The sequence below is a fragment of the Corvus hawaiiensis genome, chromosome 2 (assembly GCF_020740725.1).
Source record: "Corvus hawaiiensis isolate bCorHaw1 chromosome 2, bCorHaw1.pri.cur, whole genome shotgun sequence".
NCBI lineage: Eukaryota > Metazoa > Chordata > Aves > Passeriformes > Corvidae > Corvus > Corvus hawaiiensis.
This window is the reverse complement of record NC_063214.1, coordinates 44334092-44348703: the sequence shown is the minus strand read 5'-3', so window position 1 is coordinate 44348703 and position 14612 is coordinate 44334092. Positions and strand designations below refer to the sequence as shown.

The 14612-nt window shown below is 37.6% G+C and overlaps 1 protein-coding gene across 4 annotated transcripts in view; it reads right to left on the bottom strand.

The window, feature by feature from the left end:
- Positions 1–352: 352 nt before the first annotated feature.
- CEP126 (centrosomal protein 126) overlaps positions 353–14612 on the bottom strand; it is a 38745-nt gene continuing 24485 nt past the window's right edge. For 3 of the 4 annotated variants that reach the window (XM_048295498.1, XM_048295500.1, XM_048295501.1), the window contains 6 exons: positions 12000–14130; positions 8000–8124; positions 7616–7703; positions 6874–7083; positions 4029–4092; positions 353–1017 (listed from right to left, as the gene is read on the bottom strand). In XM_048295498.1, the coding sequence (XP_048151455.1) occupies position 1017; positions 4029–4092; positions 6874–7083; positions 7616–7703; positions 8000–8124; positions 12000–14130 (2619 nt within the window). In that variant the 3' untranslated portion in view covers positions 353–1016. Of the gene's footprint in view, positions 1018–4027; positions 4093–6873; positions 7084–7615; positions 7704–7999; positions 8125–11999; positions 14131–14612 lie in introns of those variants that run through there. The other variant, XM_048295499.1, reaches the window with a different exon arrangement.

Below are 14612 nucleotides of genomic sequence, written 5' to 3'. Positions count from 1 at the left end.
TAAAGACGATATGATGATCTTGGTATGATGGGGAACAACAAAGTTTTTAAAATACTTTTGCAAAATAATCACTTAAGAGCTTCTTTTGGAAAGATGCATTCGATTTACAGAATACCAGTCTCTAAAGGGGGGGACATGTTCCCGTGGTTGCAACTGGTATGGCACTGAGTCCACTCCCAAAATAAAGCTCTCCTAAGCTTCCATACACTTTGTTTCAAAGACTAGCAGTCATGCTGTGTGGGGTTCAGGCACAGCTCTGTTGGAAGTACGGGAGTGCTTAACCCCCCAGACAAATCCTACAATTGTTACTGTGTAGATATGAACAGAAAATCAGGCATCTAATAGGGAGTTATAAATGGAGAGATTTTGTAAATTGTTTTTATTGCTTCTTGCAGCTGATTACCAGCCTAGATTTGTTGACTGATTCTGCTTGTTTTTAAAAAAAAGAGATGCGGATATGGCACTTGGGGACTTGGTTTAGTGATAAACACAGTAGTGTCAGATTGGACTCAATGATCTTCCAACCAAAATGATTCTGTGATTTTATGATTCTATGAATGCTTATCTACTTTGTACCAAAACAGCAGAGGAAGTGAAAAAGGAGAAGTTAAAAAGTCACCATTTCTTAGCAATTAACTAACTTCACAGATTTAGGTATCATGCTGGTTAACAAAAGGGCTTTAATCCAGAACTGGCATAACAATTCAGACAGGTCTTTTAAAATTAATTTTACAATAAATTGCAGAATAAAAGAGACTTAGTTATCCTAAAAATGCTTACCAGTCAATTGACATTCATTATTTGAATTTCTGCTTTCTTTTAAATTTTGTTGCTAATTTTGTAGTGTCAAACAGTATACACACTGCATATAAAGTACATAAAGCCACAAGATCCTGTAGCAGATAATGCCAGTGTCTCCTGCACAACTGCAGCGGGTTGCCAGCTGGAGGTACTCTGGTACTGCTGTGAGGCTATTGCAGGGCTCACCCAAGGGGAGGATATGCACTGATGAATACTCTATAATAAAACAGAAAACAATGAGATGTACATGTATATAAACAGAAATGTGATTATGTGTAACATTCAAGAAACATCATTTGATGGTACCATGTGATCTGTTGTCCACTGTACAAGTAACTGCATACCTTCATCTGGATTTAGAGGTTGGTATTACAGAGTACAATGTCCTTCACAGAAATTACTGAGTAAATATCCATATTTTATTTGGGTGCTCTGAAACAAGGAGAGTTGAAACAGGTTGTTCTCTTGGTAAATTAAAAATTTTAAACCCCATTGTTTCTCCTAGCAGATTTGATGAAATCTCATTCATCTGTACTTTTTCTGCAGCTGGGTACTCGTATGACAGTTCATTCTTATCATCAAGAAGAATTCCAAAACAGTGGCTGAGATTTAAATGTATATCTATAGCTTGACACCTGTTTTAATGTGTAAGTATATACTTGTAGTGAAAGAAGGGTCTTAAATGTCTAGTGTTTGTATCTTATTCATGAAACAAAAATCTTGTAGATGAATTAGTGGGAGAAAGCTTTGTCACAGACCAGTCAGCCAAGAAAGAATTCTGACTACTGAAAGCCAGGAAAATGCATTCGTGAGGAGAACAGCTTTGTTTCTTTTTTTTTTAATGTAGGACAGACCATGAAGGACCAGAGAACAAGTTCAAAAATGCATTATTAAAACACAGTTAGATCCAATAAAGGTAACTGTGCAGAAAAATAAAAAATTTACAAGTTGTTTAGCCACAAAACACTAAATTTATAAGATGGGAGGCGGAAGAAAGGAAGCTGAGGTTCCGAGTCATACCTATTACTCAGATTCACAGGAAGAAAGGCAGTGATGCACCGTGGTCTTTTCACAGTCCCACTGTGGAACCAGGCAATCATTTTGAATTTAGGAGCTGGGATGCTTCCTGGGGTGTTTTGGTCTCAAATTCAGAAAGCTGCAAAAGCCTTATGAATAAAGAATACTTCCTCTAACATTTTTGGTAACAGCTTATCCAGTAAAGTATATGCAGTATGTGAAGCAGATCATCTTGGGTGTGATCACACAGCACGTACAGGACCACCAGGGTGTCAGGCCCAGCCAGAGTGGGTTTAGGAAAGGCAGGTCCTCTTTGATCGACCTGATCTCCTTCTATGACCAGGTGATGTACTTAGTGGACACAGGAAAGGCTGTACTTACTCTTTGCCTGGACTTTAGAAAGTCTTTGGCACAGTTTCCCACAGCAGTCTCCCAGAAAACTGGCTGCTTATGGTGTGAATGGATGCACTCCTCACTGGGTAAACTGTCTAGCTGGCGGAGCCCAGAGACTGGTGGTGACTGGAGTTATATCCAGCTGGCACCTGGTCACAAGTGGGTTTCCCAAGGGCTCGGTGCTAGGGCCAGTTCTTTATCAATGATCTGGATGAGGGGATGAATATACCCTCAGTCACTTTGCAGCTGACACCAAGTTGGGTGGGAGTGCTGATCTGCTGGTGGCTCTGCAGGGCAATCCGGACAGGCTGGATCGATGGGTCAAGGCCAATTGTAAGAGGTTCAACAAGGCTGAGGTCATATCCTGCCCTTGGGGTCACAACAACCCCAGGCAGTGCTACAGGCTGGGGGGAGGGACTGGAAAACTGCCTGGTGGAAAAGGACCCTAGGGGTATTGGTCAACAGTGGCTGAACATGATCCAGCTGTGCCCAGGTGGCCAAGAAGGCCAATGGCATCCTGGCCTGGATCAGCAGTGGTGTGGCCAGCAGGACCAGGGCAGCGACCGTCCCCCTGTACTCGGCACTGCTGAGGCCACACCTCCAATCCTGTGTTCAGTTCTGGGCCCCTCACTGCCAGAAAGACATTGAGGGGCTGGAGCGTGTCCAGAGAAGGGCAGCGGAGCTGGGGAAGGGTCTGGAGCACAAGTCCTGTGAGGAGCAGCTGAGGGAGCTGGGGGTGTTTAGCCTGGAGAAAAGGAGGCTCAGGGAGGACCTTACTGTTCTCTACAATTGCCTGAAGGAGGGTGTAGCCAGGTGGGGGTTGGTCTCTTCTCTCAAATAACAAGCAACAAGACAAGAGGAAACAGCCTCAAATTGTGTCAGGGGAGGTTTGGAGATTGGATATTAGGATGATTTTCTTCATGGAAAAGGTTGTCAATCATTGAAACATGCTCCACGGGGTAGTGGTAGAGTCCTCATTCCTGGAGGTATTCAAAAGATGTGTAGATTTGGCACTTAAAAGATGTGGGTTAGGGATGGACTGGGCAGTCCCGGGTTAATGGTCGGACTTGATGATCTGATAGATCTTTTCAACCAAAATAATTGTATGATTCTATGTTTCTGAGTAAATGGTCATGTCTATAATTTTTCTTCAGTGTAAATTTATAGTACAGGAGAAGACTGATGATACAGAATTATAAATACTAACTCCTGCATCATACACTGAACATTTGTAATGTAAATTTTGTACTTCAGACACTCATCTGCCTATTCATTTCTTTACATGCCAGGTATCATATTTTGTTTCAAACTGACAAAGTCTAGAATATACGAAGCAAAATACAAATACCTATTGAAGAAAGGTAATACCTATCACTTATAGAAAATGATATATCTTCAGGTCAAAGTAAGAATTCATTGCATTAACAATTATTTTATGCACTGCCATGCATAATTACCCCTTTTCTCTCTATGTTATTAAGAAATACAAAATATTTATGACTTATATATACTTCAAATGGACCCTACTAAATTACTGTTCCTTAAAAGTTCTTAGAACTTCCTGGACTCGGCAAGTGTCTTCAGATACCAAAATGAAAATGAAGCCAGAGGATGAGGCAGTGTGATATAATCTGTTAAATCTGTTTACAGCACTATAAAGTTCATGTTTGTTAGGGCTTTTTTTACATAAACAGAAAATATGGCAAGCCAGATGAACAGATTGATATCAGTATTTTCAATTATATTTTTACAATAAAATAAGCCATAAGGTTAGTTTGTAGAAATTAAAGCTGAACACATTTAAATTAAATACTTACTAAGGGCTGCTTATCTGCAAAACATGTGAAGCAAATGGATTTCTGGTAATGGCTTCTTGTACATCTGAAAAAAGCATGAAAGTATATAATGAATATTATATGAACAAAATACTTGAAAAAAATATTATTCACAGTCAAATATTCAACTCAAAACTTTCTGAAGATTGTGAATATGTCATTTAAGCACTGGTTTTACTTCCCTTATGAACAGCTGCTGAAGTATAGGCCGTATCTCTATTTTTAAAATTTGCATCTAGATAGTATAGGAACAAAAAATTTGGTATCAATAAAGAAATCTATAGCTAGAGAAAAGAATGCCAGCTACTCTAAGCCGGCAACAAGTATTCCAAATGTAGATTGGCTAGTGACTGACTGCTGTTCATTAAAAAGACCAATATAAAATGACACAGTTTTAGTCACTTAATTTGATAACATGTGGAAACAAAGCCAAAAGAAGGGGTGCAAAAAGGTCACGCTTTAGAAAGGCAATGTACTTGTATGACGTCAGTACCTACAACACCTACTTACTTACAAGTACTTACATGTGTCTACTTGTAAAATTTCCCAGTTTCCTATTACCAATTTTAATCCCCAAATAATTAGGCAAGCTAATTAAATTTCTGAGATACATATGTATATGTATGTATTACACTAACTTTCACAGTTACTTCATCTTCAATCTGTTAACTCCTATGATTCTTTCATTGTTTCTTTAATATTCCTATGTACTTTTCTTACAGTTTTCTTTTTCACACTTTGAAAACTTCAGCGTTCTTGCTCCCAGTTCTTTTGCTGAATTTATCTTTCCCTCTATTTCTTTGTCATTCATATTCCTATGTACTTTTCTTACAGTTTTCTTTTTCACACTTTGAAAACTTCAGCGTTCTTGCTCCCAGTTCTTTTGCTGAATTTATCTTTCCCTCTATTTCTTTGTCATTTCTCTGTTACTTATACAGAAATTTAGTTTTATATGCTCAGATTTCTCTTTTCATATCTACTTTTCAACCTGAGCACATCTAAACCTAAAACACCTCTCTGGCAAAAAATGGAATTTTTCATTTCCATTTATGTGGAAGCAATAACCACAGGTTATGATAAAATGAAATTCTGAAACACCGTTTGACAGAGCAAGAATTGTAAGCTACAGCTGCAGAAAGTTTCTAAACAATTACAAAGATCTTTTATTCTGCTGTTGCAGTTTATAGGAAACTGAAGCCTTTTTCCTCAAAATCAGACTATTCACCATGTAATGTAGAAAGGTACAGATAGTGTCCAGAAGTTTAATAAGCCTTGGTTTAGTTTGATTCTAGTCAATAAGGGGGTAAACTTGGGTAACCTGACCATGAAATGGTGCAGTCCAGAAGGAATAGTAGTGGAATAGTAAAATGAAATCAATGGACTTCAAGAAAGCAGACTCTAATAAACTCAAGTAATTGGCATCTAAAATTTTATATGGAAAAAAGTCCAAAGAAAATTGTTGCAGTGGGGATACTGCAACACGCATATATCAAACCAGGAGTCCCGTGGAAAGGAAATATATACGGACAGACAGATTCTTGATAGCTGTTTCAGAGATGTTTATTCCTCCAGCCGCATGGCCGGGGCTCTGCCCAGGAACTGTTCCAGTCACGGGACCAAGGGTCCTTCTGCCCGCGCAGGGAACACAAACCAACCAATGGGAACGAGGCTGAGCAGGGGCAGGGAAACCCCGTGCCTGTGCCCTCAGGGCCCCTCTCCCAGGGCTACACGGCAGGGGAGGGACCCCAACAGAAAATGTAAAATTCAGGAGAGCTGGCAATTCCATGTACAGCACAAATGGCAAGCAGTTATTCCAATCATATAAAAAGCCAAGCAGACCAGTGAAGAAACTAAGTCATAAGGTTCCCACTGATTTCAAGTACAGGATGGAGCACACAAAATACTGAAACTATGCCAAACTAATGTGAATTTTTAATGGAATGATCACATAGGTCAAAGTAAAACATAAAGTAGCAAGGGAAGTAAATTTGTTCTAGAAGTGTATTAGTTATCATAGGATGACTAATGAAAGTGTTAGCTAATTAATCACTGAGGAAAAAATTATCAAGAACAAGTAGAGACTTTTTCCCCGCATTCTTCAGCAAAATGGGAGCTGTGATTGGAGAGTTCATATAAAGAAAACCAGTATAAAGCAGGTAAGAAATCCACCTGGCACAGAGGAAGAACAAGTTAGAGAACACTTACCTAAGTTTGACATTTTTAAAATGGTTGCACAAGTAATATTCACTTAAACATTTAGATTTATTTGCAGCAATGTCAGAACTCATTATTTCTGACCTTTCAGAATTCATGGAGAGGAGGAACATTCTAAACTATTAGAAGTAAGAAGATGAAAAGCCATTCATTATAAAGGGCTACATTTGCAAAACTATATGACATATAATATAGAAGGCAAGAATTTGCAAAAAGAATTGCAAAAACAAATTAAGATGGATAAACTTTGGAACAGATTTCCAAGTGAGACTGATGCACCTCATGCACCTTGAAAGAACAATTTTGACAAACATCTCTTACAAACAACATCTACAGTTGGGCTGAGCCAGTTTCTGAAGGTGTCCTCCCATCACATTTAGAGTTATTTTTTACCAAGACAAAGTCACCATTATTTTAAATCAATTTCATTGACTTAAAGAAGGGTTTCATGATTTTGGAACACTGTTTGCTACATTTAGTAAATAACAACAGCAACAATAAAAACAACAACAACAACAACAACAGAAAACGTTTCTATTACAGGATTCCTGTTTTTTAACATATAAAGTTATTTAACCAATTGATGTAGCATCCTATTTATTATCCAACTTACTTTGTAGCTTTTGATTCAGACAATCCAGAGACTGGAAAATCTTCTGTTCTTCTACTGAGAGAGCACTCTTGCCCGGACATGGAGCCCTGTTGAGCAGTGAGGGCTGGCTGGCTGGCTCCATATGGTCCATGGCTGCCAGGATATCGCCCTCTGAAATTGGTGTACTTGCTAGTTTTTCTGCCACTAGAAACTGAGCAATGCTTTCTGAAACTGAAGAGATTACAGGGGGAACTTCAAATGAGAAGGGCTCATTACATTTAAATAAGCTGCTTGTTTTCATGACCATAGGTATGTGAAACACATAAAACTGACATTAAAAGAAGAAAAAGGTGGCAAAATCAAGAAACATGATACGTTAGAAGATGAAATAATTAAGAACACTAATACATCTTACAATTGGCACCAGAGCAAGTCCTAATGAGTTTGGAAGTATGTAATCATAGCAAGCAATACCTGTCCATATCATACAGTTATATGTGACACATACAGCTACTGCACGGTTAAAATCAAACGGGAATGGAATGAAAATTGAATATATGTTGTAATATATTTATAAACCCATTAATATCATGCTACATGATGCTATATCTTATATTTACAGGAAAAAAATTGCTCTAGAGAATTACACTTTCTTTCTTAGAATCACTGATGCCAAAAGACACAAATCATGTTACACAGTGGATATATTCTGTCATCCCACTTTATGTATAATAAAGAACTGAAGTGAGTTGTGCTACTATACCTTCCTCAGATTTATAGATGCTTTTCATCTTTTGCACTGGATCAAATGCAGATTGAATGGGACTCAGCTGGATAGCACCTAATGAATTCTATAAAAAATATTGTAGGAGTATTTTAAGTATAATTTAAGGTAACTATACTACTTTCTGAACATGTTTTGTTTATTATTTCATATTACCAAATGGTTTCAAGTGAAAAAATATTACTGTACACTAATACAGTGAGGTATTCTAGTTGGTTTTATTCTTTTCATTAGCAGCGACAGCAAGCTGACTAAGCACATTGATTCAAAATCACGTGACAACACCAAATCTTTGATATTCCTGAAACTCTTTCCATTTTTAAGATAAATAAGCTTTTTATTTTTGTAGTATTTTATATTAACCTGTGCATGATGAGCAGGCGTCCATCTTTTAGAGACGACACTTTGTCTTCTGCATTCTGAAAAAGCCTGGTGTTCATTTTCACAGTTGTCAAAAACCTGATTTTGTCTTGTAACAGGAACAACACCTTAAATGACATGAGACAAAAGTAAACCAAAAATGCGTAAACATGATAAATATAGTAGTAGCAAAACTAATAATGGTGAGTAAATGTCTCTGTCCACATTTAGATGTTTACATCTGATCTCCTTAAATTGTACTGGATGTGGACATAAGCAGGTTAAGTGAAGCCACATGTTGAGTCCCAGATAATAAAGATGGTCTGTACAAAGATACAAGGTTGGTCTTACCAAGTAAAAAGGAGAATGAAAGGTGAGTTGTGATATAAAAAATATCAAGTAAGTAATGTTTTAGAAAATAAATTGCACTTAGAGAATAACCTTGAAAATCTAACTGTCCAATGCAGTACATCACCCTTCATAAATTGCTGTATCTGTATGTTAATGGATTCAACTTTCATTAAGGTTACATAGTAGTGTGCAGAAAACATGTAGTAGCTCACAAAGTTTTTTTGATTCACAGAATCACAGAACGGTAGATGTGGAAAGGGACCTTCTGAAGTTGTCTGGTCCAGTGCCCCCACTCAAGCAGGGCCACATAGAGCTCATTGCCCATGCTCTGATGGCTTTTGAGTGACTCCAAGGAGGGGAGACTCAAGAAAGTCTCTGGGCAATTTATGCCAGTGCTCAGTCACTCTCACAATAAAAAAAAAAAGTTTTCTGATGTTCAGAGGGAAACTCCTGTGTTTCAGTTTGTACCCATTGCTCAGGTACTTTCGGTGGGCACCACTGAAGAGAACCTGGTTCTGTCCTCTTTGCAGCTCTCTTCTAGGTATTTATAGACATCAGTAAGTTTCCCCATGGCCTTTTCTCCAGGCTCTTCTCCAAGCTCTCTCAGCCTTTCTTCACAGGAGAGATGCTCCAGTCCCTTTACCATCTTTGTGACTCTTCACTAGAGTCTCTCCAGTATGTCCATGTCTATCTTGTACCGAGGAGCCCAGAACTGAACACAGTATTCCAGATGTGGCCTCACAGATGTTGTGAGATTTAAAAGTCATGAGTTTAAACCTTTTTTCTATAGCTTTGGATTTTGTAGTTAATCTTACTAATTCATATATCTTTGTGTTACTTTTAAAAGGCAGTACTGCTGTGTAGCATTTTCCCTCAGCCAGAGAGGTCTAATCTAGACATTGTACCTCAAATTTATCTCAGTTCTGTCTGGTGTAGCAACACATTTTCAAAACTGAAGTGTCAAGTTGTAAAATTAAAATTCTGTTCTTGATTAAAATTTCATGCATGAAAACTGGAGATGCAAATTAGCATTTTCATGTGCAACTCAAGAATCTACATACCAAGAAGATACTATATTCTTATTTGTAAACACAGTTACTAGATTTGTAAATGGCGTTATTTGATTTAAACTTGGGAAGACAAATTACCTATTTATTTACATAATAAATATTTATATGTGCAGTTTAATGTACACGTCATAATTTCACCAAGAGATGCTTTACTGATTCTAAGAGAATTTTATTTCTTTTGTGATTATTACAGTGACATTTTAGCAGAATTCTTACCATTCATAGAAAAAGAAAACAACTGATCCTAGAAACTTATTTGAAACTAGTCATCTGGCTGCTGCCATCAATAGTATCATGGGACACATTAGCTTTGAAAGGTTGCCATTTAGTTATATGCAAATTATTGTAACATGATACATGGTGCTGAATAGCACCTGAAAAGGAGAGGAAATGTGATCATGTTGTATTGAATATGAGAGAAAATTACAAAAAAGAAAGAAAAAGAGAAAAGAAGAACCCCCTTGTTACATTAGTAATAACATAATACTTTTCTGAAAAAACAGAATTCAAAATTGCTCTATTTGTATGCATCAATACTTAATTTAATTAGTTTGCAAGACATACTATATCAATGCCAAGGAAAAGATTCCTTTGAGACATAAAAGACAAAATATTAATAACCAATAGTATCTTTAAGGGAATGAGATACTGAGCAGTCTACTGTTGTTTAACTATAAGCATGTTAATTAGCCCCATATTTGTCACAGGCTAAAGGTTAAGCACATTTTTAAAGCCTTTATTGACTGAACAAAAAAGGTGTTAAAAATTCTAATATCCAGCTACAGTATAATATGTGTCAGGCAGAAGACATACAACTTGAAGCCTGGAAGCCAAACTAAATTAAGATCCTCATGGACAACAATTGTATTTCTTCATCTGGTTCTCACTTTCTGTACATTTGGCCAAGCATTGCAACAGGTCACATTTTCTACAGTGTCTTCACAGACCTCATGGAATTCTGCAGGTATTTTACTAGAGAGCAATGCAGTATTCAGTCTCACAGCAAGCACTTCAAAGAATACAGTGTCTACGTGCAATTGCAGGCAACTGAACAAATAACAGCAAGTCAGTAAGAGTTATCTAGAGGATTTAAAATAAAGCAGCCTTTCAAAATACAAAATCTAAGCAGATACTGAGAGAGGGCAACCCACATAAATTTCAAAAGGCAGTTACTCAGCTCCTCTCTAAAAGGGCTGCAGGTGTGTGACGCTGGGGATGTAGCATTTAAAGCTGTGGTGAAGACACTGTTAGTAGTGCACAACTTGGACCCAGGACATTTCCTGATTCATTGATCTGATGTGCAGATAAGGACATCAAGAGGCAAGAATTTCTGCTGGAGGCAAGGCGTGGTAATGCAAGTCTTCATTCATTTCCAATGTAAAATTAAATAGGTTAAGTCACACAGATCTTAAACTCATCTGTTTGACTTTGAACTGGAACAGACAAGCAGATAATATTTTTCTTTTCCCACCCCTGCTTTAGGCCAAGAATATTCACCTGCCTGCATCCACTCTTACACAACAGTTGTTCCAATCACTCCACAGTTAAAACTATGTATTACTGTAGATAAAGCTAGAAATGTGGGGGGTTTAAAGTTACGGGCATTCATTATTTTGCTAGAAATTATCTCTGAGTTGCATGATCAATCCTTGGAGTGGTCCCAGTATGTGAAGCAGTTTGGAGTACTGCTTGTACCTGAAGCAGGGACTACAGCTTCAGGAGCTCCAGCTGCAGTCCTCAGTAGAAAGCAAACCAGCATACCACATAGAAATTACAAGTACAACGATGTCATCAGTGCCCAAGGCACAGAATATAGCTAGGCTGCACAGGACAAACAAGGCAAATCAAAAAGCATGAAATGTAAATTGAAATATAAAACCCAGGAGATTATTCTCTCAAAAATTTCATATCCATCTTTCCTATATCTTACCAACCCATCTGTGCCTCATATTGTTCCTAAGGTTAATTTTTAATAAAATGAAGGATTGTTCCTCAAATTTCTTAAAATTCTTTATAAATCAGACATACTTTGCAGCAGAGCAAAGTTTGCGTGGCAGAAGATCTTTAATTTTAACTTACCTCTAATTTTTGCTCATATTTTAATAGTATTATTGGGACTAAGTCTCAATAATTGTAGGCATTTATAGTGTCAGCATTTTAAAAACACAGTAGAACTACACTTCTTTCACTCTCATGTGGCAGTGACTGTTGAACAACAAGCTATGACTCTCAGTTACCTTGTAAAACTTGCTTGTATAAACTTAGTCACTTCCTCCTATATCATTATTTAGACCACCTGTCACATCTGCTCATTAGTCATGAATATAATCTCAGGGAAAATACTTCCTTTTCATTTAATATTGCAGAGAGCTATTAGAAATGAGGATCAACGTTTGGTAGGCCTCTGGGCACCACTAGAATAGAAATGACAATGACAAATGGTGAAAGCTTGTTAAAACTGGCTGTGTTGTGTGAATGGATGAAAGGTTGGATGCTTTAACAGAAAACAAATTTGTAATGTATTTGAAGAAGACTTTTGTCTGAACATCCCCCCACCCCAGACCCAGAAACATGACTCTTACCAGTAGTAGAGTCTTTCGGAGCTCGGGCAGAATGTGCTCTGTGACAGAAGGTGCTTGTTTTTCCAGCTGCTGGGATATGATGGAGATGTAATCCATTTTCTGTGTTAACAAGTCTTCTCTCAGTGCAGGTTACTGAATGATCTTGCCAGGCACTTGACTGAACATTATTTACAGAATAAGTATTTTTTGCCCAAGGTTTGTGTTTGGCTGTGCTGCAGTCGGGTGTAGAGATGGCAGTGGCCAAGCCAGCACAGCCAGCAGTATTCTCACTGTTTTCTGCACTGTTCCTATTTAAAAGCTGATTTGCTAGCACAACACGCCTGCCATTGAAATCACTGCTGCTAGCAGTGGTAGCTTGCAGGCTTGGAGGCGGCAGTGACTGACACCCAGGGCTGGCTGTGTTTTCAACACTTCTGTTTCCTGGCAGAGGTGTGGAAGGTGGGTGAGGTGCGAGCAATTTCCCTGGAGCTTTTTGAGTTTTGTTGGCTTCAGCGGCTGACTGCAGTTGGATCACAGTCCCTCTTCTCTTCTTGGGCATAAAACGTGACTGCACTCTTACAGATGTTGCTCTTCTAATTATTTTTGCCTTATTTTTGAGTTGACTACCTTCTTTAATTTTAGAATTATTGCTACATATCAGGGGTTTATTTGCTTCATCTTTTGATACCATCCAAGGTTTTTTAGCAGAAAAGGATCCAGTAGACGTAAATATATTCTGAGATGGGTATTCTTTATTTGATTTTTCAGTATTAACATTTGGTTTTGATATATGAGGATTTTTCTGATGATTTTTTATGAACATGGGGCTTGAAGGCTGAGCAACAATATTTAAATTATTCTTAGGAGCATTATTTGCAGTTTGAACACATTGCAGTGGTGAAGAAGATATTTCACTGATGCTTTTTTCATAGCATTTTTCATTATTTTCTATTATTATCTGGTCAATTTGATCACACCATCTTAGCTTCCTATTGTATTTTTCGTTTTCTGCACTTTTCTTTTTTGTTTTTGCAAGTTCTAAACTGTCTCTGATAGATGACATGAGTTGAGTTCCAAAACTGATCACATGATCTGTAACCACAGCTTTGAAATGACTGGGTTCATATTTAGAATCCTTCTTTAAGATACTTCTGAATAACTTTGCTCTTTTTCTTTCAAGAATATTATTTTTCAGGATTTTGTCCAGTGCAGGAGTGTCAGACTTGAACTCTGTATCAGACAACAGAGACATAGTTTCAATTACATTTCCCTTTCCTTCTTCGTTTTTATTCTGTTGCTTAGCTTCCAACAGAACTGAGGCATTTGGTATGTCCTGAAATAAAGATGCTTCTGAAATAATATCATTCATACATTTAATATTTATTTCTTTTGTTTCAGTAATTTTTCCTGAGGTATTTTTTAAAAAGCCTGTACGGATGTTTTTGTCCTTTGGTAATGTATCAGCTGTGCCGGGAATGCCAGTGGAACATCCCTGATTAGGAAATAAGATTACAGATGTTGCAATAGGTTGACTGGATGCTTGCATAGATTTAGTTCTCTCCTGTGGGGTCATTTTAAAACTCTGATCTTGCATCAGATCCTGAACTCTTTCTCCTGGAATAGAATCAGGGCTGTCCCAGGCTCTGCTAGGATTGAAAACAGGCTGACCAGTGGCTGATGTGCTAGCTGTTCCAGAAGATGGCTGGCTTCTGTCTTTTATATTTTGGAGAAAACTAAATGCATTACTTACAGAGCTCTTTTGTGTACCAGAGGTAGAGAATTCTGCAGGCTTTTTTCCCAATGTGTGAGAAGCAGATGATTCCTCTTCTGAAGTGTTTACATGTTCACCAGGAGTTAGGACATTATGTTTAGCTAAAAAATCATGAATAGGTATGTTGTGGTAGTGTTGCAAATCTACATTTCTCAGACAATTATTTAGATGTGCGTTTTTAGAGGTACTTTGATCTGTGTGAAGTAAACCATTATTCCTAGTCTGGCATTTTTCTGGATCATACAGGACACAGTCACACTGTGTAGTAAAAGATGATTCATTTGGCATTGTGCAATTTCCATTTTGTTCTCCAGCCTCAAGGCTGTCAAGGCTCGTCAGGCTTTCTGAATCATCTATTTCTTTGACTTCTTGATGAAAATTCTGAAATACAGGCATAAAAACCAAACTCTCAGATTTATCAGAAATGTAGCTTTGCTGATAACATTTTTTCATTAATGAGAGCTTAGACTAAATCAATATTGAGCCTGGTGTTTTCATGACTCGGGGTCATATCCCCATGAGTGTTTCCATCAAGACAAAATTTACTTGTGTTAAATTGCAAAAGAAAATTACATAGTTTGGGAACAGTTTGAGACAGCAGCATAGTTCAACAAATTTAATCTTAAATTATGTATAAATTCTGAAGTATCAAAAAAGGAACTAGATTTATCTGAACAACAGTACTGTTTCTGAATTTCCCTATGACACAGGGTGGTTTTCATTCTCTGCAAGGGTGCTTGAGTTATAAATTGAACGAGAATCCATGAAAATGCAGGTTTGATAAGAGATCTGCCCCAAACTGCAACTTTTCCATAATACTAGACTGAATATGTTTCTTTTCATACAAAGCTCCACAAGCGATG